General features: G+C 38.8%; 1 protein-coding gene across 2 annotated transcripts in view; it reads right to left on the bottom strand.

Moving 5' to 3' along the window:
• Positions 1-25,896, bottom strand: part of LOC105475671 (Sp4 transcription factor) — an 84,125-nt gene that overhangs the window by 33,032 nt on the left and 25,197 nt on the right. For both annotated transcript variants that reach the window (XM_011731128.3, XM_011731129.3), the window contains exon 4: positions 3,487-3,715. In XM_011731128.3, coding sequence (XP_011729430.2) covers positions 3,487-3,715 — 229 coding nt within the window. The remainder of the gene's footprint in view (positions 1-3,486; positions 3,716-25,896) is intronic.

The following is a 25,896-nucleotide window of genomic DNA, read 5'->3' as shown; positions in this document are numbered from 1 at the left end:
TGGGAGAAGACTAACAGATTCACTGGAAATAAAGGCTTAACTACAGGCTGGCTAGTTTGCTAGACAGAAGTGAGAAGAGGCTGTGAAGAACCTTCTTAGGGTCAGAATAAATGTCAAACATTGAGATTCTTGGGAAAAGTAAGCAAAACTAACAAACTAACAAGCTAGACTGACCAAGAAAATAAGACTCAAATTATTAGAATCAGAAATCAAAGAGGAGATATCACCACCAACCTTACAGAAACAAAAAGGATTACAAAAGAATACCATGAACAATTCTATGCCAATTACTTGGGTAACTCAGATGAGATGGACAAATTCCTAGAAAAATATGGACCAAAATACTAAAACTGACTCAGGAACAGATAATCAATCAGAATAAACCCACAACAAGCAACTAGACTGAATTAGTAATTAAAACTACCCATATGAAAAGCCCAAGAACAGACAGCTTCACTTGTAAATTCCACAAAACATTTAAAGAATTAATACCAGTTTGGAGGGAATACTTTCCAATTCATTCTATGAGGCCGGTATTATTATCAAAATCAGATAAAAACATTACAAAAAAAGAAAACCACAGACGTATCTCTTATGAATATGGATGCAAAAAGCCTCAAAAAAAATACAAGCACACTGTCAACATTGTACCAGAGGTTCCAGACAGAGAAATTAAGTAAGAAAAAGAAACAGAATTCCTGCAGCGTAGAAAGGAAAAAGTAAAAGTTATCTCTGTTCACAGATTCCATGACCTCAAACATAGAAATTCTAGACTCCACTAAAAACAAAAAAACAAAAAAAAAAAAACCTGTTATAACTAATCAAAAAGTTCAGCAAAAGTTGCAGGATACAAGATTAATACACTTAAAAAATATATTTCTACACAGCTGTAATGAACAACCAAGGAAACAGTTCAACTTATAACAGTATCAGAAATAAAATTGGAATTTAACAAAAGTACAAAATGTATACTCTGAAAACTATAAACCATTGATGAAAGAAGTTAAAGATTAAATAACCAGAAATACTTCCCATGTGCATGGACCAAAAGATGAAATATTGTTAAGCAGGCAACAGTCCCCAAAGTGATCTACAGATTCAATGCAATTCCCATCAGAATACCATCTGGCTTCTTTGTAGAAATTGACAAACTGATTCTAAAATTCACATGGAATTGCAAGTGTCCCTAAAGAGTCAATACAATTTCGAAAAATAACAAAGTTGCAGGACTCACATTTCTCGATTTCAAAAGTTATTACAAATCCAAAGTACTCAAGACACTGTGGTACTGATATAAAGACAGATATACAGATCAATGGAATAGAATTGAAAGTCCTGAAATAAATCCATGTTCTATGGTCAACTAATTTTTGACATGGGTGCCAAGAACACTCAATGGAGAAAGGAGAGTCTTTTCAACAAATGGTGTTTGATGAACCCTTACCTAACACCATATAAAAATTAACCCCAAATTCATCAAAGACCTAAATGTAAGAGTAAAAACTATAAAATTATCTTTAAAAAAAACCCCAAAAAACCTAGGAATCTTAATGACTTTGGATTTGGCAATGAATTCTGACACAATACCACAAGCAGAAGCAATAAAGGAAAATAGAAAACTCTAGACTTCAAAATCAAAACTTTGGTGCAAAGGCACTATCAAGAAAGTATAAAGACAATTCACACAATGGGAGACAATATTTTTCTCTTTTTTTTTTTTTTAGACGGAGTTTTGCTCTTTCACCCAGGCTGGAGTGCAGTGGCGCGATCTCGGCTCACCGCAACCTCTGCCTCCTGGGTTCAAGCAATTCTCCTCCCTCAGCCTCCCGAGTTGCTGGGATTACAGGTACGCGCCACCATGCTTGGCTAATTTTGTATTTTTAGTAGAGATGGGGTTTCTCCATGCCGGTCAGGCTGGTCTCCAACTCCTGACCTCAGGTGATCCACCTGCCTTGGCATCCCAAAGTGCTGGGATTACAGGCGTGAGCCACCATGCCCAGCCGGGAGACAATATTCTCAAATCATATATCTGATAAGGAACTTGTATCTAGAATATATAAAGAGACAATTCCATAATGAAAAATAATATAATTTAAAATGGGCAAAAATCCAAATAAATATTTCTCCAAAGATACAAACATGGCCAATAAGAACAAGAAAATATGCTTAATATCACTAGTAATCGGGAAAAACAAAACTGCCGTGAGGTATCACTTCAAACCCAGTAGGATAGCTTTAATCATAAAGTCAGATAATGACAAGTACTGGCAATGATCTAGAGACTGGAACCCTCATACCCTACTGATGGAAATGTTAAATGGTACAGCCATTTTTGGAAAATAATCTGTAAGTTCCTCAAATGGTTAAACATAGAAATACAATATGACCCAGAAATTCCATTTCTAGGTAATTTCATAAAAATACAAGAGAAATGAAAACATATGTCCACATAAGCACTTGTACACAAATGTTTACTGTAGTATTATTCATAATGGTCAGTGGGTGGATAAAACCAAATGTCCTTCAAGTGACAGGATAAACAAAATATTGTATATCCATACAGAGAAATATTATTTGTCCCTAAAAAGGAATGAAGTACTGATCATGCTGTAATACGGCTGAACCTTGAAAACATTATGCTAAAAGAAACCAGTCACAAAAGTCACGATTCCATTTATATGAATTGTCCAGAATAGACAAATCTATAAAGACAGAAATTAGTTGTTTAGGATGGAAGGGTTGGGAGGATAAGGGGGTGATGTTTAAAAGATACAGAATTTATTCTGGGGATGATGAAAACATTCTAAAACTGATTGTAGTCATGTCTACACAGTTCTGAATATATTAAAAACCACTGAATTGTACACTTTAAATGGGTGAACTATAGGCTGTAAGAGCGAGTTTTATATCAATGAAGTTATGTAAAAATTTTATGAAAAAAAAATGGGCTGGGCACAGTGGCTCACACCTGTAATCCCAGCACTTGGGGGGCTGAGCTGGGCGGATCACCTGAGGTCAGGAGTTTGAGACCATCCTGGCCGACATGGTGAAACCCTGTCTCTACTAAAAATACAAAAATTAGCCGCGTGTGGTGGCGGGCGCCTATAATTAATCCCAGCTACTCGGAAGGCTGAGGCAGGAGAATCGCTTGAACCCGGGAAGTAGAGGTTGCAGTGAGCCGAGATCACACCGTTGCACTCCAGCCTGGGCAGCAGAGTGAAACTCCATCTCGTTGGGGGGGCCCGGGGGGGGGGGTAGAAAAAAGAAAGAAAAAATGTATTTTTAAAGTGTAAGGAACAAGGCAGAGGACCACTCAAATTTCATTCCTAAAATAGCCTAACTTAATTCCCTTTCTAATATTATATATCAACTTCTAGGCTATGAAGGTAATGAGGTTCTTGTGACCATCATTCCCAGCCAATTACTCGGTTTTAACTCCTGTTTTATGCCTTCCAAATGGACACAGTTGAAAAACAGAGCATTTACCTTCCTTCTCCTTCCCTACAATTAGGACAGGAACAGGCAACTCTTCGAAGCCTCTTGCCAGGTTGTACCTCTTGATCAGAAGTTTGCTGGCCTTGCTGCAAATGCACTTGTGTGAGTTGGTCAGGACTAACAGCACCTATCGTGGCATTAGCAATTCCTCCAACTGCTACAGTTACAGGAGCTATAGTAGCTTGCTGGACTTTTACTCCATCTTGTCCTTGCTGCTGACCTAAAAAGGAAGAAAAAAAAAAGAAACATTGTAATGTTTTCTTTTTTTTTTTTTTTTTTTTTTTTGAGACGGAGTCTCGCTCTGTCGCCCAAGCTGGAGTGCAGTGGCCGGATCTCAGCTCACTGCAGCTCCGCCTTCCAGGTTCCCGCCATTCTCCTGCCTCAGCCTCCCGAGTAGCTGGGACTACAGGCGCCCGCCACCTCGCCCGGCTAGTTTTTTTTTTTTGTATTTTTTAGTAGAGATGGGGTTTCACCGTGTTAGCCAGGATGGTCTCGATCTCCTGACCTCGTGATCCACCCATCTCGGCCTCCCAAAGTGCTGGGATTACAGGCTTGAGCCACCGCGCCCGGCCATGTTTTCTACATCTAAAGAAAGGATTAAAAAACAGATTGTTAGAAAAAATTTATGCACATGGAATTTTTTTTTTTTAATGTTTTCTACATCTAAAGAAAGGATTAAAAAAAATTCCATGTGCATAAATTTTTTCTAACAATCTGTAAAGTACAAAAACTAAGGGGTTAATGGCTTATACTATGTCAATCCTTCTAAAATATAGTATTCTTACTTTAGTGGCTCAGGTTGCCTATGTATCTAGATGACGGAACTATATACATAAATCATTTAACCCACTTTGGGACTTAATTTCTCTCTCCATCTATAAAATGAAGATAATAATACTTGCTACTTACCTACTCACTAAAATACTATGAGGATACATGAGTCTAAAAGCATTTTGAGATCCTAAGATAAAAGACGTTATATAAACACAAAGCTTTATTACCATTTCCACAGTAAGCAACATATCTCATCACAACAAGAAAATACAGGAGTGAAAAGTCACTAAACAAAGGATTAAGTTTTATGACATCTTGCATTCCTAAATAGTTTAAATAAACATCTCTTTATTGATTTGACTTTTTAAATTGTATACATAAAGTGGTTTTTAAAATGCAAAACCACCCAAGATTACTACATACTGTCACTGTAATCATAAAAAGACATTTAAAATATTACTTTATTCACTCATGTTATATAGCTTACACTTCATTGCTCAGATTAGTATATATACCAGCGCGGCTTCTTCACTTTGGTAAAAATATAATAAATAATGCACAATAAAACAACAAAAAAATGTATTTGCATGGCTTAACATTATCCTGAAATACAATGCTCTTTTTTTTTTTTTTTTTTTTTTTTTGAGAAGGAGTCTTGCTCTGTCACCCAGGCTGGAGTGCAGTAGCACGATCTCAGCTCACTGCAACCTCCACCTCCTGGATTCAAGCAATTCTCCTGCTTCAGCCTCCCTAGTAGCTGGGATGACAGGTGCGTGCCAACATGCCCAGCTAGTTTTTTTTTGTATTTTTAGTAGAGACAGGGTTTCGCAATGTTTGCCAGGCTAGTCTCAAACTCCTCACCTCAGGTGATTCACCTGCTTCGGCCTCCCAAAGTGCTGGTATTACAGGTGTGAGCCACCGCACCCAGCCTATGATGCCTTATAATTATCTTTTCTTTCACACAGTTCTACATTCTCTCCATCAGATGTGGGAATAACAAGTATGTGAATGGACTGAAAAGAAAATACCAATTTATGAAAGAATGTTTCCACCTCAGAAAATTGATATAAGTATTAAGTAAGTTAATTTATAAATCCTCTACCACAGTGCTGGCACAGAATTGCTCATTACATAGTAGCTACTGTTACTAATTCATCTCTGCTGAGTTCAGGGGCAATACAAGAATAAAATAAGTCACTTTGGGAGGTCGAGACGGAGGATCACAAGGTCAGGAGATCGAGACCACCCTGGTTAACATGGTGAAACCCCGTCTTTACTAAAAATACAAAAAAATTAGTTGGGCATGGTGGCGGGCACCTGTAGTCCCAGCTACTCGCTATTCACAAGGCTGAGGCAGGAGAATGGCGTGAACCCGGGAGGCAGAGCTTACAGTGAGCCGAGATCATGCAGCCTGGGCAACAGAGCGAGACTCTATCCCAAAAAAAAAGAAAAAAAAAAAAAAAAGAATAAAATATGCTAGCAGAAATAAACATGCCAGTCCTGCATATAAAATGGTTTCTTTCAGGCCGGGCATGGTGGCTCATGCCTGTAATCCCAGCATTTTCGGAGGCTGAGGTGGGTGAATCACCAGGTCAAGAGATGGAGACCATCCTAGCTAACACAGTGAAACCCCATCTCTACTAAAAAGTCCAGTGATTGCACCACTGCACTTCAACAAAAAATTAGCCAGGTGTGGTTGCACACGCCTGTAGTCCCAGCTACTTGGGAGGCTGAGACAGGGGAATCACTTGAACCCGGGAGGCAGAGGTTTCAGTGAGTCGAAATTGTGCCACTGCACTCCAGCCTGGGGGACAAGAGCGAGACTCTGTCTCAAAAAAAAAAAAAAAAAAAAAAAAAAAGGCAGGGGTGGGGGTGGTTATTTCAAAGCTGCATATGTAGTATCTTAAAAGTACGGGGCAACCAATAAGAAGCAATAAAAATTACCAAGTAAGAAAATAGTACACATTTTCTAAACAAAATTAAACCTCTGACTCTCCCAGCCAAAGTCAATCTCACCGTCCTCTGCATATCCACAGCACCCTTAATTCCTTTTGGTAGCACCCATAACTAAGATACACATTAAAAAATACATTTTGTCACTGTTTCAGTAAGGATACAAACCCTCTACTAAAGTTTACATTTTTGTACACCTTTGAATTAGCATGGTGTGGTAAGTAAAGCAATGCAAGTGAAGTCAGAGTTGTAAATTTATGACTGTGCACTCAGGGATCCTCAGTTTCCTCAACTCTAAAACAGTAACACTGACTTCCGTAAAATTTCTGCTCCCTGTCTACTTTAAAGAGCTGTTTCTGAGGATCAAGTTGATTTTCCAAGGGTAAAGGCTATATAAATTATAAAGCAATACATAAACAAAAGGTATAATTATTTTGTTTCAGTGTTTTTGAACACGTATTTAGGAAAACCAGATGCCTTAAGGATGACCGTGGCTACACAATCTATTCAAACTACTTGTGTACCAAGAAGCACAGTGATACACACACTTTCTGTTTACTACAAAAAAAAAAAAAAAAATGCATTTCTAGAAATGAGAGTACTGTCTGAACAAGCACTCTATAAAATCTACAGCATGGTCCCTATGGAGCTGCAGGTATTTTAAGTTGGCAAATACCCTTTACATCCCCTGAAGACACAGGTATTTTCGGCCACAATTTTTTGACTACTTTTCTCATAACATTTATATAACAGTCATTACTTTAAAGGTCGCAATAATATTTAAGATGACCTTTATTTTAGTAAAGAACTGCTAGATGAGTTTCAAGTCAAAGCTAAGTTGGGGGGTGAGGGGTGGGGAAGAACTGCTAGAGATTCCTGATTCCTCTGGTCCCTTGACCACATCCTTGACATACTCCTCATGCCTCCATATTGTAAGCCTTTCTTTGTTCAATGCCTAAACAACTTGGAAAGTTATTTCAATGAATAATAGAGGCAAATTATATTTGAGTTTGTATATTGAATCCTGTTAATTGACTTCATCTAGATGTTTCACAGACAGCTAAGTTCAACAACTACTTTATTTCCACTGCCATCAGTAAGCCACCAAACTCCAGAGCAAGACCTCTGAGGCCCCACTCAAGTTTAATTCTATTGCCTTCTCAGACCTCATCTCTATTAGTCTCTCCCTTGCTCACTCTGCACTTGATACACTGGCCTCTCTTCCGGCCCTCAAACAAATCAAGCTCATTTCCTTCTTAGGGACTTTGCACATACTCTCCAGTCTAAGTGGGGATGCCTTTGCACGCAGATCTTTACATAGTGGATTCCTTTGTAATATTCTGGTCTGAGTTCAAATCTCTCCTCTTTAGAAATGCCATTCCTGACCTTCCCATCTAAAAGTGGTTCCCCTCAGTATATCACTGTATCACCACCTAGTTTTGTCTTGTCTTACTTTGTCCTTTTATAATTTGGTCTTCAACTCACTTCTGAAGGTAAAGTGCCAAGAAAGTAGGGATCTTGGCCGGGCGCGGTGGCTCAAGCCTGTAATCCCAGCACTTTGGGAGGCCGAGACGGGCGGATCACGAGGTCAGGAGATCGAGACCATCCTGGCTAACACGGTGAAACCCCGTCTCTACTAAAAAATACAAAAAAAAAAAACTAGCCGGGCGAGGTGGCGGGCGCCTGTAGTCCCAGCTATTCGGGAGGCTGAGGCAGGAGAATGGTCTAAACCCGGGAGGCGGAGCTTGCAGTGAGCTGAGATCCAGCCACTGCACCCCAGCCTGGGCGACAGAGCAAGACTCTGTCTCAAAAAAAAAAAAAAAAAAAAAGTAGGGATCTTGCCTATTGTGTTCCCTGCTGTATCACTAGTATAACAGTGCCTAATAACTCAATAACAATGCCACTCAATAACATATGTTTAATAAATCAAAGTTTAAAAATAAAAAATGATTTCACCTTCCAGTCTTGCTTCTGCTAATGTCCCTGTTTCAGTAAATGCTACTCCCACTCTCCTTATTATCCACACTGAAAACCTTAAAATGTCATCTTTTAGGCTACTTCTTTACTCATTACATCCAGTGATGACCGAATTATGGACACACTACTGCATAATAATAGCTCTTACACTAATCTGTTTCCAAGCAAGACTATCATCTTGATCCAAGCCCTTGTTAATCTGTGCCTCTACCAACCTAAATGAAGCTTTCCCTCCTTTCTCATCCTTCAAACTGCTGCCAGAAAAATAAAAAAGTCGTGTTCTGATCGTCTCACTTTCATGCTCAGTAACGTTTAATCATTCTTCCACTGACCAAAGTCTGGCATTCAAAGCACTATACCACAAGGACTTACTTAGCTCCTGCTTCACAGTCTTTCTCCTAATGACCAAATCTATTGTGCATTTTCTCAGTGACCATTACAGGACTGCTCTGCTGCATTTGACACCACACGCCACTCCATCCTTATCCAACATTTACTCTGTGAGCTAACTTCCCACATTTCAGAAACCCCTTCTTCTCTGTTAGCTCCTTTTTGTTTGTTGGTTTTTTTTTTTTTTTAAGAGATAGGGGTCTTACTCTGCTGCTCAGACTAGTCTTGAACTCCTGGGCTCAAGCAATTCTCCTGCCTTGGACTTCCAAGTAGCTGAGATTACAGGCGTGCACCACCATGTATGGCCTTAGCAATTTTTTAAAATCAGCACTTAAATCTAAATTTATGTCACATTCTTAAAAGATGTATCAGCCAGGTGTGGTAGCTCATACCTGTAATCCCCGCACTTTGGGAGGCAGAGGCAGGAGGACGGCTTGAGCCCAGGAGTTCAAGACCAACCAAGGCAATATAGTGAGACCCCATCTCTTAAAAAAATTAAAAAATTAGTCGGGCATGGTGGCATGTGCCTGTAGTCCCAGCTACTCATGAGACTGAGGTGCTGAGGTGAGAGGATCGCTTGAGCCCTGGGGATCAAGACTTCAGTGAGCTGTGATTGCACCACTGCACTTCAACTTTAGCCTAGGTGACAGAGCAAGACCCTCTCAAAAACAAACAAACAAACAAACAAACAAACACCCTCTACTCTTCCTAGGCTACTCTCCAGGGTCTAACTTTTCATTCTAACTCTCTTCTTGGGGGACCTCATCTACTTTCGTAACTTTTACTGCTATGCATAAGCTGATTATCTCGCAGATCTGTGCCTTCTACTCAGAAGTGTCATACTCCTACTGTCAACTGCCAGTGAACATTTCCACCTCAGATTCCTCACAAGCAATCTAAGAACCAGAGAGCTTAGCCCACTTTCCTAATATAGCTCTTTTTCACCATTCAAATAGAAAACTTGGAAGCCATTCTTGATTCCTCTCTATCTTCTTCATCTCTGACAACAAGAGCAACTATTGTTTTATATCTACTATGTGGTAAGGCACTTTACTGGATGCTTTCCATACATTGTTTCACTTACTCCTCATATCCCTATGGGCTGAATATTACTGTCCCAACTTTTTATTTTTAAGAAATGGAGTCTTGCTCTCTTGCCCAGGCTAGAGTACAGTGGCACAATCATGGCTTACTGTAGCCTCTAACTCTTGGACTCAAGCAATCCTCCTGCCTCTGCCTCCTGAGTAGTTGGGACTACAGATGCATGCCACCACACCTAGTTAATTTTAAAAATTCTTTTAGAGATTATATCTCACTATGTTGCCCATGCTAGAATCAAACTCCTGACCTCAAGTGACCCTCCTGCCTCAGCCTCCCAAAGAGGCGGGACTACAGGCACAAGCCATGGCACCCAGCTTACTGTCCCAATTAAGATGAGAAAACTAAGGTTCTGAGGGGTATGTGAAACACCCAGGATCCTAAAATGGAAAAGTGACAGAGCTGGGATTTGAACCCAGGCTTAGCCAACTCAAAAAGCTATTCTCTTTCCACCATACACATTATCTACGTTGATCATAAGTCCCTGTTGAGTCTACCTCTTCAAAATATCTCAAATGTCTTCATCATACCCGCTGCTTGCACATTAGTGCAAGCCCTTATCACCATTATGTCAGTTTTGCCCCTAATTATATTCATATTGCAGACCTAGCTCCCCAAAAAGCCAATGGGCCCTCCATACATTCACAATAAGGTCAGTATTTCTTAGCAGAGTACATAAAGTTCTTCATGATCTACCTCTTGCTTAGTTTTATAACTTCATCTCTGGGCACTCCTGCTCCATGCCCACTCTCACCATCACCTACAGTGAACTCCTATCTTCTCTAATGTTCTGTGTCTCCGAACATTTGAGTAATACAGCTGGAATCCAACATTTTCTCCCACCCCAAATCTCCATCTCCCTTGGTCTGACAAAAGCCTATTCATCTTTCAGATTTTAGTCTTTAATCCTTCTCTTACCAATGAAACTGCTTTGTAAAATAATTTTTTTAATAACTCAAAATTTCTTGGTATTGTAACTATACATTATGGTGAAACAGACTGAGGATGGCCATTCTTTTATTTTTCTTCCACATTACCAGAGGTAAAACATTACAAGGCTGCTTGGAGTAGCCAAGCCATCTTTCTTACTCCTTTATTGGTTCTGCTTTTTTTTTTTTTTTTTTTAATTTTTTCAAACATAGAAACTGGGCCAAGGTAATGGAGGGGGACAGTTTGTTGGTAGGTAGTAAGATATTTTTTATTTTTTTGAGATGGAGTCTCGCTCTGTTGCCCAGGCTGGAGTGCAGTGGCCGGATCTCAGCTCACTGCAAGCTCCGTCTCCCAGGTTCACACCATTCTCCTGCCTCGGCCTCCGGAGTAGCTGGGACTACAGGCGCCTGCCACCTCGCCCAGCTAGTTTTTTGTATTTTTTTAGTAGAGACGGGGTTTCACCGTGTTAGCCAGGATGGTCTCGATCTCCTGACCTCGTGATCTGCCCGTCTCGGCCTCCCAAAGTGCTGGGATTACAGGCTTGAGCCACCGCACCCAGCTGGTAGTAAGATACTAGAATCACTAACTATTCAACAAGATCTAGCTTGTTGGGCATTTCTTGCTCATTTTCTTTTAGTACCAGTAGTCTTTTGCCTCAGTAGAGAAGTAAAAGTTGAGACGATTTGAATTTAAGCTAACAGGAAGAAAGGAAAGTCAGGTTTAGCTAGTAAAGGAAAAAGGCATATTCCATAAAGAATAACCTAGTTCCCTGGATTGTGAGGCAGGGGCCTATGCCTAAGCCAACAAATTCTGACTTGAATTTTGGTATACGTAGCTCCCTAAGAGACCTCAAGAATTGGCTGAATTAGAATTTAAGTATTTCTGGTCTTGCCAGTAAGATACCATCTCATTCCATCATAATATTTGTCATAAATTATTTCCAACAAAAGCTGCTCAAAAAACAGGCCATCTGTGTGGTTTTTATGTCATTTGTCCTTTGGCTACCAAAGTTCCTGGCACACTGAAAGTACTTAATGAATGTTTCTTAAATAATGCGAATGATAATCTAAAATCCATACAAACATAGAAGCTTTCTTATGAAACTCGGCCAGCAGTATATCACAGGACTGCTAGATGACAGCTAGTTTACAATACATATGCACACAGGTGACAAGACAGTAAGAAACCAAATCAAGTGGGTATCTGCTACAATTCCTCCCTGACTCACTGATATGGCAGTCAGATCATTTAGGAGCAGAGTCCAGAGCATAACTCTCAACCTTGGTACTGAAACTATGTACTACTCTCTCAAGTATCAGATTTATCCGATGACATTTGCTATCTACATTCAGCAAGGTTTTTTTGAAAAGAGTATTACAAAAATGTTAACTTTAAAAAAGTATAGGCCGGGCGTGGTGGCTCATGACTGTAATCCCAGCACTTTGGGAGGCTGAGGTGGGTGGATCACAAGGTCAGGGGTTTGAGACCAACTAGTCCTAGCCTGGCCAATATGATGAAATCCTGTCTCTACTAAAAATACAAAAAAATTAGCCGGGCATGGTGGCAGGCACCTGTAGTCCCAACTACTCAGGAGGCTGAGACAGGAGAATCGCTTGAACCTGGGAGGCAGAGGTTGCAGTGAGCCAAGATCTCACCACTGCACTCCAGCCTGGGCAACAAAGCGAGACTCTGTCTTAAAAAAAAAAAAAAAAAGAGGCCGGGCACGGTGGCTCAAGCCTGTAATCGCAGCACTTTGGGAGGCCGAGACGCGCGGATCACGAGGTCAGGAGATCGAGACCATCCTGGCTAAAACGGTGAAACCCCGTCTCTAATAAAAAATACAAAAAAAAAAAAAAAAAAAAAACTAGTCGGGGGAGGTGGCAGGCGCCTATAGTCCCAGCTACTCGGGAGGCTGAGGCAGGAGAATGGCATAAACCCGGGAGGCGGAGCTTGCAGTGAGCTAAGATCCGGCCACTGCACCCCAGCCTGGGCGACGAAGCGAGACTCCGTCTAAAAAAAAAAAAAAAAAAAAAAAAAATCATAACTAAACTTGCCATTTAGGGAATAGGCTAAGATTTCTCCCTTTCTCCCTATTTTGATGAAAGTAAATAGTTTAGTATTATAAACACATATGCTTTAAGTTTCTTTTTCTTCTGATTTTAAGAACAAAGCATGCTCATCATAGAAAACTATGAATAAGGAAATGAAATAATCCAGAAAGTAATTACCCATAGATTACTACTATTATCATTTTGATGTGATGATCTAAGTTCTGTTTTAATCTTTGTTCAGTGCATTCTGATGCTGATACAACTTTACTACATAAAAATTCTGTATTAGCCTCTTTTACTTATTTAATAAGTACTTCTAAGTTATTAATATTACAAATTATTTTAATATAGTGGTTGTGCAGTATTTCATCATATACCATAATTTACAAAGCCATTACTGTACTATTAGATATTTATTTCCAAATACGTGTTATAAGTAACAAAGTAATGAGCAACTTGAACTAAAATATTGTTTATTCTTTCCAAGGGATAGTCCTAGAAGTGAGATTACTAAATCAAAGGACATGAAACATTTGTAAGACTATCTAGATTATAAAATTACAGGAGTATATATAAAGAGCTGCATTCATTTACATTTCCACCAGAAGTATGGGGGAGAATGCTGTTTCATCTCATGGAGCAAGAGAAACTCAGTAAAAATTATAAAATCATTTAATAAAAAAATCGGATTATCTCACTGTAGTTTCTAATAGAAGTGATTACTGCTCTCACCTCTAATATTGTATATTTCCTTAAGGTGCAAGCCAATGTAGTAAGGCAAGAAGTAACAAATCTATATAAGCAATAAAGACTGAAAAGGAAGTAACGAAACTGTCATGATTTACAAAAGATACAATTGCATTATTTAGAAAACTATAGAAAAATCAACAAATTATTATAATATGACACCCGGCCATCAGCAAGATGACCAAATACAAGATCAACATAAAAAAGCAACAGTTCCCAACCATATAAGCAACAAGCACTTGAAAAAGAAAAAAAACAAAACAAAACAATTTATTTCATAATAGCAACAATAACCACAAATACCTGAGAAATCAGTCTAATTAGAAATATGTAAGATCTTGAGGCAGATTTAATAAAGGATATAAAACAAGACCTCAATAGAGAGAAATATATGTTCTTGGATAGGAAGAATCATTACACTAAATGTGTCAATTCTTCCAAAATTATTCTATGAAGTGAATACAATCACAAATTTAATTCGAAACTTTTCCATGAAACTCTGCTAATCTGACATGTGAAAAATCAACTAAGAAAACTCTGAAAAAGCAGAATAGTAGAATAAAGATATGTTATGCAGCTACAGTAATTAAAATAAGGAGCTGTCAGCTTAGGAATAGGGACAGAAATGAACACACAGTTTAAAACAGATGTGTGTGTGTACGCAAAATAATCCAACTGTGCCTTATTTCTTCTTTTGGAAAAGACGATTTGCAAGGTTTTTTCTTATAGTAAATAGTAAGTAACATTACTCTGTAAGTAAGATAGATCTGCAAATTTGAAAAACAAAACAAAACTACTTATCTGCCTATAAATAAACTCACCTACCAATAAACTGAAAATGACTATTTACTAATAGTCATACAGCAGGTTCAAAGTACATGTGTTTCTTAATAACGTTTTGTGCATATAACCTAGGGAACAAGGTTTTCTAAGAGAACTGATCAGGAAAAACAAAAACTGCTGACTTCTATGATACAAAACTTGCCATGGGGGCCAGTGGCATTTTTTCTGTTCTGAATAATACTAAAATGATTCTTAACTGAGCCTACTTAGATTGACTTCCTTTACAGATTAAACTTGGAATCTGCCTAAGCAAATGTCTAAGGTCCTCTCAAAGAATATGTCTCCTAACATTGCAAATAACTTTCAATAAACACACTCTAAAATAGGATTTGGTTTACATAATGATCTGGCTTAAAATAAGCAAGGAGGCTGTATATTCCTAAACATAAAAAGATAACCAAATACGCTTAGGGCTGGAGAGGATAGAGAGGAGAAATGGGGAATGACTGCTAATAAGGGTTTCTTTATGAGGTCATGTGAATGTTCTAAAACTAGATTGTGGTGAAAGCTGCAAAACTCTACCAATATACCAAAAGCCATTGAATATACACTTAAAGTTGTTGTATAATATGGTATGTGTATATATAAATAAAGTTGTTTTTTAAAAAGTAACTAGATTTAAAAAAAAATTTTTTTTTAATTCTACTTTTGTTGGCTATGAGTACCTTTAAGCTAGTGGTTCCCAAAAGGAGGTAATTTTGCCTTCCAGGAGATACTTAGCAATGTCTGGAGACATTTTTGGTCGTCACAAAGTGTGAGATTACTAGTATATAGTGAGTAGAGGCCTGGGATGCTGCTAAACATCTTACAAGGCACAAAACATATCCCAAAAACAAAGAATTACCTGGCCTAAAATGTCAATAATGCTGAGGCTAAGAAATTCGCTGAAACTCAGCATTGGAATAACTCAACTAACATTTATGCCTATCATTCATATCATTATAAACAGCTATAACAAAATATATGAAAAATTAAAATATGGTACATTTGTGTGATCCCTATAAAAACTACATGAGTCTCCACAAAAACAGAAACTATATGACTCTGAATTAAAGCCTTTGAAAAGAGAGCTATACAAATTTGGGAATAGGCTGTGACAGTTTTGACAGACATATGACTAGAGAGATTCCATGGTACAGTGGTGGTAAAAAAAATCCTTGACTGGAAAATTATGCTTATTAATTATAAAATACTTCTTTGCCTTATGCAAGAGCTTCAATGACCTGTTTTCCTACAGATGAACTACAAATGAAAATACTAAGAAACAACTGAGTACCTTCTGTATCTCTTAAATGAAGGTGAACCATATTAGCCAATGACTTCCAGGACTATTTACATACTATGGGGCATGTACAATCTGTGAACCAATACTGAGTTACTGAACAGGCACAACAGTTTAGTAGAGCCAGTTTAAATAGAACTTTCACGTCCAGCAGACCTGTTTCTGAGTTCTGATTCTCACTGCAGTTTCTTCCTTTGAGGACCTGGGAGCTGTAGGAGTTGACTGAAACAGTGTATATAGCACACATCTTAGCATAATGTCTGGAATGTGATAAATACTCAAGAGAAATGTTGACTACAGTAAAACAAACTGCAAACATATTAAGTACAAATACTTAGCAGCCATTCACATTTCCTTAACTCCTAGCACTTTGGATATGAACTTAGTATACAAGTGAGATTTATTTATTCAGCAAACATCTACTGAGTACCTGCTATGTGCTTTAATGCTGCTGGAGAAATGATAAATAAGATCTGACCAGAAGCCCTCACCTGTAGGGAAGACACACTCAAATAAATAACTATAATATGTACAATAACAAAAATGTGCATAAAATGCTTACTTGAGAGGACAGTGATTTACTGTCAAAAAAAAAAAAAAAACAATGAAGGCTTCACAGAGGAGATGAAACCATTGATGGGTGGAAAGAAAAAAGGCAAATGGGGAAGGCAGTGGGAAGGCTATATTTAAAGGCATAACACTGAGACAGCATAACACTGGAGTAAAGTTCAAGGAAGTGAGGGGGCTAAAGATGGGGTTGGAAGGATAGATCAGGAAGGGCCTTAATTTTTTTTTTTTTTTTAAGAGACAGGGTCTCACTCTGTTGCCCAGGCTGCAGTGCAGTAGTGCAATCATAGCTCACTGTAATCTCAAACCCCTAGGCTCAAGAAATCATCCTACGTCAGCCCTCTCAAGTAGGACAACAGACAAGTGCCACCATACCCAGCTAAATTTTTTATTGGGATCTTGCTATGTTGTCCAGGCTGTCAATTTCTTAAAGGAGGGACTTTCTGGGATAGGAGAGAGGGAATCCTTGTTAAGGTATTATGCCCATCCTTCCCATCCCCAATCCAGAATAGCTGTCACACAATAATTATTTGCATTTACTCAATTTACTAAATGGTTAGAATTGAACTAAACTACTTTACACTTATACTTTGTCCAATGCTCTCTTCTAAGACTTGGAGAGGTTATGTACATTTCCCAGATTACACAGCTGCTATTAAGTTGTAAAGACAAGATGTGGACCTAGGTCAGCCTGAATCCAGAGCCCTACACTCTTTCCCGGTTGCCTATATTCTCTCTTTGTGCACTAAGGATATTATTTGGACTTTGGAGGCAACAGGGAGTTAGTGGTAAACATAGTAACACCTGTCTATCAATCCTAATGCCTGAAGGTATTGCTCTTAACTTCCCTGAGCTAGGAAGGAAAGGCAACTCTAGTCATCGGGTGTTAGAAAAGATTAGGAAAACAAAGACACACTCCTCTTTAATATCTAGTTATTTCTACTTATTCTAATCTTGCTCCAGATAACTGTCAACTATTCTCAACTCTGTTTATGTTGAAGAAATCCTTCCTAGCCGACAAACCCTAGAAAGATCTGAATACTTTTCTTAAATAGAATTTGCAATATTTAAAACAACAACAAAAAACTTTCTAATTTTCCCTCATTCTATGTTGAATCACATTTGCCTAAGTTGATGGTGAAAAATAAATCAAAAAAGGAAAATCTGGCTAATTCTATGTGAAATTTTAAATAATCTTTAAAAGTTTTAAAGATACTTTCAGTCCTTTAGATGTATAATGAGTCACCACAGTAGTAATGCATTTATAGCCTCTATCACCAACTTTTATTCTACATTGGGCTCTATTACTTCTTCAGTTTTTCTAATTTACATTACCTGAGCCATCACTGTTGCTTGGTAACCTTTCATTCATCCTATAGTTGGCAATGTACATAGCCCTTCACTGGCTGTCCAGTTTTTTTCCCTCTGTCCTCATATCCTCATTTCCCTTCCTTGCACCTTACAATCTGTAGATGATTTTGCCTTCTAATTTACTGAGAAGTCACTCAGAAGTATCTTTATTCTCCCTTCTATTATCAGCATCAGCATCTGACTAGTTCTCCAAATGTTGACTCATCTTTTTAAAATCTCATTTTAGAAGCACTTTCACCTGGGTGACAGACCCTATCTCAAAAAAAAAAAAGTTATATATCAGTGCTGTCCAATATGATAGCCTCTTGCCACATGTGGTTATTACCACTTTAAATGTAGTTAATCCAACTGAGGAAATAAATTTTTAATTTTAATTAATTTTAGGTTTATAAGCCACATGAGACCAGGGGCTTTCATACTGAACAACACAGTTCTTAGGTCTCATCAAATGATTCAAACACAAAACCTGCTGAACTTTTCTCAATACTCTCAAGTCAACATTCAATACCATCTGAGATTCCTCTTACCTGCTGACATACTACCCTGTTCTCTATTTCTCTGATGGTTCTCACTTTTCTTAACTTTCTGCTTTTGGCCCCCAAAGACTAGGTGTAATCCTAAGTTCAGTTCTCATAATTCTCCAATCAAATGCAACATTGTCTGCCTCAATTTCATACGCTGCCATAATATCAACCATCATCTCCACGCAAGACTTTCAAATCTAGACTGTTGATTCTGATCTCTTCTCAGGCCCAATCTCCAGATACAAACCAGACACTTTCAATATACTATTAGCTCAGACTTATTAATAAATATCAAAATTCAGGTTCATCACTTTCATTTTCTAAAAGTCATTTCTTTGAATGGCACAAGCACTTTCATGGTCATCCAGATTCAAAATCTACAGAATTACCCTTAAAATGTTTTTCCTCTCTCCTTTCATACATCAAATCCTGTCTTTTTTATTTTTATTTAAGACTCTTGAGAACCACATACTTTACAGTGAAGTTCGGATTTCCCATCACTGATATCTAAGTCAATACTATGGTCCCGAAACTAGCTTCCCCATTTCTCCTATGTCTGTTAAAAAATAAAACTAACTAGCTTGGGCAACATGGCAAAACCCCGTCTCTACAAAATACAAAAGTTAGCTGGGCATGGTGGCAGCACACCTGCAGTCTCAGCTACTTGGGAGGCTGAGGTGGGAGGACTGCTTGAGTCTGGGAGGTGGAGGTTGCAGCAAGCCAAGATCACCCCACTGCACTGCCTGGGTAACAGAGTGAGACACTGTCTTTAAAAAACAAACAAACAAAAAACCAAAAAAAACTAAAACACTACTTTATAAATGAAACTTCCTGTCCCCTACCCCTCAAAAATACACACATTCACATATCCTTTTCACCTGTCCTTGGTCTGACATTGCCATTCTATAATCAAACTTCTACCAACCTTGAGAACTTCATTTTCTAACATTCTCCTCAAAGTCTCCACTACAACTTTAAAGGTCTATCCATTCTTTCTGAAATACACAAAGCATATTCCAACTTCCTATCTTTTGTACAATGCCTTCCTTCTTTATTCCTGTTAGGGCTCTCCTTTTCTCAAAGAATCAGTTCAAGCCTCCCAGGCTTCATGGAGCCTTTTATTTCTGCCCTGGCTCTCAGAGGATTCATCTTACTCTTAATTTTAATATTACCATCTTTTACTATTCATCTCTCTTTTAGCATATACCACTTGTATTACACTTCTATGCATTATCTTTTATTTTAATGAATATTCTGTCTCCTCAATTGGAACATAAGCTTTTAGAAGGCAAAGACTTCTACCTTTATGCTCTCAGAACTTAGCCCTGTGATTACACCTAGTAGGAATTTAAGGAATAAATCACAAAGAAATGGATATGCAGTTGAGAAGTGGTAAGAGGACAAAGTTAGTAAACAGGACCACTAACAATTAAACGGATAAAATAGGAAATAATGGTAAAAAGCAATCTGCCATGACAGCAGAAAATATGAGCAAAGGCAATCACAGAATCATGTATTAGTGTACTAACCATCTAAAAACAGTATAATCCTATTACAGTGATCATCAAACCATTCTTGGGACTTTTCTGTTTCATAGGCGGTTCATCCAAACAAGTAATGCTCAAAATATATTACTTGGGTAAAACACACAGTTTATGGTTAATATCTTTCCCCTCTACCTAGTATTTATTTTAATGGAATCTGATATACCAAGGCAAGCTGGCAGCTTGTGTAAGTGGGTATAAGAATTTCCAAAACATGGTGGCTCATGCCTGTTATCCCAGCACTTTGGGAGGCCGAGGGAGGTGGATCACGAGGTCAGGAGATCGAGACCAGCCTGGCTAACACGGTGAAATCCTGTCTCTACTAAAAATACACAAAGTTAGCCAGGTGTGGTGGTACATGCCTGTAGTCCCAGCTACTCAGGAGGCTGAGGCAGGAGAATCGCTTGAATGCGGGAGGCAGAGGTTGCAGTGAGCTGAGATTGCACCACTGCACTCCAGCCTGGTGACAGAGTGAGACTCTGTGTCAAAAAAAAAAAAAAAAAAAAAAAAAAGAATTCCTAGAACATTACAATGATAACTTCAATTCTATAGAAGTTTAAATCAGTCCAGCTCTGAAAATACAGAACTAATGCTCAGTGCTAAGAGGGTACAGTATGCCCTGTCAGTTCTTAGGGTCATAGCTTAAAATAGTTGCATAGTTTAGGGCCAAGAGAGGTTGGTCCAACACTGTTAAGTGTCATGGATCAGTCTAACTCCATAGATGGCTATTTTAAGCTGCATCTCTAAACAGCAAATTGAACAACCAGGAAATACTAGATTTCTACATTCAAGTGTAAATGAACTGGCTACAAATTTTTCTCTAAAAGTGTGTGTGTGTGTGTGTGTGTATGTGTGTGTGTGTGTTGGGGGGGGTGCCATCTAAGAACCATCCTGCATATTCTACCAAGCAATCCAGATCTATCTTCAGTAGTACGGAATTCAGCTTTTCACCTCCAATTAAGGTGAAAAGAGTATGAGCACTTATTGGGGGAAAAGGAGGATTTTAAAAAATTATTGTATTAACTTTCTTGGACACAAATGACTTTTGGCATTTCTGTGGTGAAGGGAGAAGAAATGAGAACACAGGCAAAGAAAATGTTTCATTCACTTATGTGATGAATTCACAATATGATTTTTAAAAACTCATTTACAGAAATAAACTGGCTGGACGCAGTGGCTCACGGCTGTACCCCCAGCACTTTGGGAGGCTGAGGCAGGTGGATCACCTGAGGTCAGGAGTTCAAGACCAGCCTGGCCAACATAGTGAAACCCTGCCTTTACAAAAATTCAAAAATCAGCCAGGCATGATGGTGGGTGCCTGTAATCCCAGCTACTCGGGAGGCTGGGGCGGAAGAATCGCTTGAACCCAGGAGGCAAAGGTTGCAGTAAGCCAAGATTGTGCCATTGTACTCCAGCCTGGGCGACAGAGTAAGACTCCACTCCCCCTGCCCCCACCAAAAAAAAAGACATAAACCTTGACAGAAAAACTGCACTTGATGGAAAAGACTTATTTAAATAATTTAAAGACGTGGTCAGACAAGAAATGAACTTCACTGTAAAGCTATAATCAAAGCCAAATCCTTTTAACAAATGATCGCTGCATTTCTTCTTCGAAAGTTATAAGAACTCTTAAGAATAATTTAGCCTTTTAATTTCATCACAATAAACCCCCAAAAGACCATGAATTTATAATACCTATATTACTATTTCTAAAATTAGTGATGTATTATATTAATTGCTCATAGCTAAGATAGTTCCAGATTATTTCTACGTATGTGCAACTGCACTCCAGCTTGGCCAACAGAGCAAGACCCCAACTCCTAAACACAAACACACACATGCATACACACACACACACCCCTAATAAAAAAAATAAGCAGCAGTGGGTCATGGTCATACCGCTTACCCCTTTGTCACACTGGGGGATTTAATTATTATTTTGTATTGCTATGTTGTTGGTTCCTTTGAAAAACTCAATGTGCTTCATCATCTTAGCAGACAATGATCTGTTAATGATCAAAAATACTCTTGGCCTGCTTACTCTAGATGATTCTGAAAAGGAAAGGAACATGCAATTGTTCTTATTTCTAGATACAGTAAAAACTATAAATGTATAAAAAACGGAACCAAATAATTAAATACAAAGCAAGTTTTTTTTCAACAGAGCTTCATCTATTCAGTCAAGTATTCATTAAGCACCAAACACATGCAAGGCACAATCTATACACTGGAGGAAGCAAAGATGATAGCACTACTGAAGTGTCAGAGGTAGTATAACGAACTGTTACTTAGCTACCATTTATACTGTATGTTTTCCATTACAAAAGCTGAAAGTTGTAGCAATAAGAGCATCTCAGGGCCTCATGCAGACCAAGTATAAGAGTTGGCAAGAAAAAGGAAATCTGACAGGGAATGGATGATTTAAAAAAAAAAAACACCCTGAGTTTCCAAACCAGATTATTCTTTATCATTCTCCTATGATAAAAGGTTGTACTATAAAGTTGCTAAATGCTTTACTCAATATAGTAATAAAAAAAACAAAAACAAACTTGGTTTATTTAGGAAGTTACAGGCTCCCTGGGGAGCAGATACATACTTTGGCGCCATGTGACTCGGATATGTTTCCCAGTGGTAAGATACCTCTACGTCTTGCCTTCTTAGGCTGGAGGCATTCAACCCCTGTACAAGGTTTTCCTCTTCCTTTCACTCTCCTGCTTACTAACCAACCCCCAGAATGATTCCTCTTGGCCACAGTGGCTCTGCTTCCCCTCCACTGGGCATCATGATCTCTCAGCTCACCCTGACAGATGGCTTGCGGGGATAGGAAGGACCTTGGGATCCACAAGAGGCAGACCTGAGACATTTTATTTGAAAAAGCAGAGGAAATTCCAGACGTATCACTGACAGGAGGCTTTTGAGAATGGTAAGGCTAAAGCCTAAGACTGTGTGCCGTCTGGGATTTCCTCTGCTTTTTCAACTAAAATCGGCTCTTTCCCAAAAACTCACACCAACTTTTCTCCTGTTTTCCCCGTGGGTATTCTGAAATGGCCTTGCACACCTGCCAGACTGCCTGCCTCAGGGGCAAGTCTGCCTCTTCCTTTTCACTTCACATGCCACCTGACTTCTTAAACACACACTCCCTGTTATTCATGTGTCCGCAGCTCTTGCTGTGTGTGTAGCAGCAGACAGGGGCTCCCTTATGGATATTCCAAGATTTATACCTGTTTTTACCCTACCAGCTCAGATGACCTCCAACCCTTTCTGTCTGTTGGTACACTGCTAAGACTAACACTAATCGGAACCCCGGCTCTGCCAGCTTCTTATGACTTACCATATATCTTTTGTTCCTGTTAATGCCCCAGGGCCAAGTGTTCCAGTGGCTTTTGAAGCAGTTTGCCTGCCTGCACAGGGCCTCACTCTGAGGCCCTTTAAGGACCTTACCCGCTTGCGTTTTTGGAGTTAGCAACCCTTTGGGATGAGAAGAAATTATTCTTTTGCCATTTGTGAGTTCTTACCCCAAGCCCAAGTCCTCCAGAGGTTCCTCCTTTAGGTCAAGAGGGCCAATAAATGTTGCCCTCTCGAATCCAAGGGCTGCTGTTTTTGCAAGCATATGAAGGCTTTCCATGAGTATTCCTCTCGCTTCTTCCCACTTCCTCCTGTAGCCTCCATTTCAGCAATTACTTCCATGACCTTCCCAATATGCATCAAGATCTTCAGGGTCATATTTGAAGAGAGGGAAGTCTAGCCCCTTGTGGGAGTTAGCTGGAAAAGCAGGCTTCTCATCTACTTAAAGAACATGGAAAATGCGAATCTGAGAAAAGAGAGCATCATTTTGTTGCTAAAATGCTCTGAGCGAGAGTCACTCTAAGGTTATGAAGACAAGGATATAGGCTGGTCCAAGACTGCAGGCAAAAGAGTCCCGTAAGACAGAGATGAAGGTTGGTTCCAGGCTAACAAATTACCATTAGAACAGGGATGAAGGCACAATGATGGGTACACAGTAAGACAGGTTCATTCTGGAACCCCAAGGATGAACTGGGGGGCCCTGTTCATATTGTTGTCTCCAATGTTCACAAGTGGATAATTCTGACAAGATGTGACAAAGGTTAAGGGTACATGGTAAGACCAGTTCATTATGGAACCCTAAGGATGAATGGGGGATGTCCTATTCAGGATATAGGAAAGTAAGAGGGGACACCTTCTTTTTCTTTTTCCTTCTCTGATCTCGCTTCACAGATGGGTAATCATGTTTCCATACCCCAGGACATGCCCCATGGATGTATCCTCAAAAAACTGGGAAAAGTTTGATCCTTCAAACCTTAAAACAAAAAACTAGTTTTCCTTTGTAATATACTGTTTGACCTAAAAATAAACTGGACAAAAATTACAAAAGCCTACTCCTTCAGGTAACTGCAAGTGGTGTGGGAAGCCAGGCTACTGGAAGGCAAACTTCCCTAATGGGATAAATATGGAAAAATCCCTGCAGCCCCTCTGCCACAAGCTCGGCCACTGGAAACAGGACATCCCTGAGGGTTGAAGCATGCCCCCACCCCCAAGACAAAACCTCAACTCCTGATGGCCTTGAGCTGAAGGGGCTCTCTGCTTTGGCTGGCTTCCAAATCAGATATTGTTGCCATCAACAGTACAAAGCCAAGGGAAACTCTAGACGCGGCAAGTAAAAATTATAAATTTCCCTTTTGGGTTCAAAAGCTGCCTACTCTGTGCTAATGTCCTGCTCTGATCAACTCTCCTCCAAATCCTGTCAGGTAATGGGGGCATATGGCACCCCTTCCCTAAAAAGAAAAGATTCAACCCTTTTGGAGCAAAAACATACTTTCAAAGATGGTTGCCCAACCTGTTAATTCATCTGTCTAACAGCCCCATTTCTCTTCAGAAAACTACCTAAATCTTTAACCAATAACTTCAACCTGGAAAGTCCTACCTCAGAGGTTTAGAGAGAGCTCACAAGTATTGGGAAAAGCCTTAGTAAAAATCTAACCAAGCGACCTTCTGAGGGGGGATAACTTCTACAGTATATAGATAACCTCATCTGCTCCCTCTTTGCAGGACTCACAGGGCAACAAATCATAACTTCCTAATAGAAGGAAAATGACTTCTGTCTAATTCAAAGGTTATAAAGGTAAAGAGATATTTTTGGTAAGGAAGGTTATGAAGAAAAGATATTTTATATGAGAAAGGATCTTATATGGTAAATTATTGTCCTAAAGTAAAATGGCTGTATAAAAAGAGAGATGTTTAAGCCAAGTGAGAGAGTCCAAGTATGTTGTAGATGGTCTGCATAAGTTGTAAAAAAAAAAAAAAAAAAAAAAAAAAAGATAGTAAAAGGGAATTTATAAAGAAATGTTATATAACTTTAAAGGTTATTAAGCCCACTAAATGCTTCCTAAACTGCTACTATCACTCTTAACTGGACAACTTGCCTGCTTTAAAGCTAGGTAAGGCCTGAAGACATACAGAGTTAGCCATGTCCCCCAGTTATGTTGGAAAGAGTCAGACCTTATCTACACTTCTGTCTGGTGTCCTAGGCTCCACACCTAGTATATAATTAGAATATCTTACTTACCAGGTTTTCATCCAAAGTAAAAAGCTGCTAAGAGTTAGCAGTGAAACATGTACTTGAGACTACTGAAAAAAATATTTTTACATGCAAAACATGTAAGGAAAGTAAAACGCACTTTTGGTAAAATATCATAAGAAGGCATGGGAATATAGATTTTTTTGGCCTAGTTTAGGGTTAAAGAATTGTTTTAAGTTAGGATAAAGCTAAAGGTTTGAGCAAGTTGTGGAAGATTTGTAAAAGATTAATCTTGTAAAAGAAATCCTGTGTGAACATGTTAGATAACATTAAAGGGGTATTATTCAGACTATCCATAAATTAAACATTGGAATAAAAGCATAACACAGTTTTCTTAGAGAATTATTCCGGTCTTTAAAAAAAAAATTGTAAAGGGTTATAAAAGGTTTATGAGAATCTTACCTTATGGGCAAACTGATTAAGACTGAATAGATTTGTCTACAGGGTTTTATTAAAAACTGGGTTTGACATCAATAGTACACCAATGCAAAAGTGAAACCCAGCTTTCTTTGGGCTGTATTTGTATAAGTGTGTTATTGGTATGGGTTCCAGAATTATGTGAAACTCCTATAATTCTGATATGACTAGGCATACATTATCAGTAATAATTATAATTGTTGTGTTACAAGGGCTAACAAATTTCCTTGTGAACTGTGTCTGGCTGTGGCTGCCCTAACACTTTGTATCATCCACAGATAATTGTTATCTTGTTCTAATCCTCTTTAAAAGGTGGAAATTATCCATAGGCTTAAAT

This window comes from Macaca nemestrina, chromosome 4 (genome assembly GCF_043159975.1).
Source record: "Macaca nemestrina isolate mMacNem1 chromosome 4, mMacNem.hap1, whole genome shotgun sequence".
Lineage (NCBI taxonomy): Eukaryota > Metazoa > Chordata > Mammalia > Primates > Cercopithecidae > Macaca > Macaca nemestrina.
This window is presented reverse-complemented; position numbering and strand designations above follow the sequence as displayed.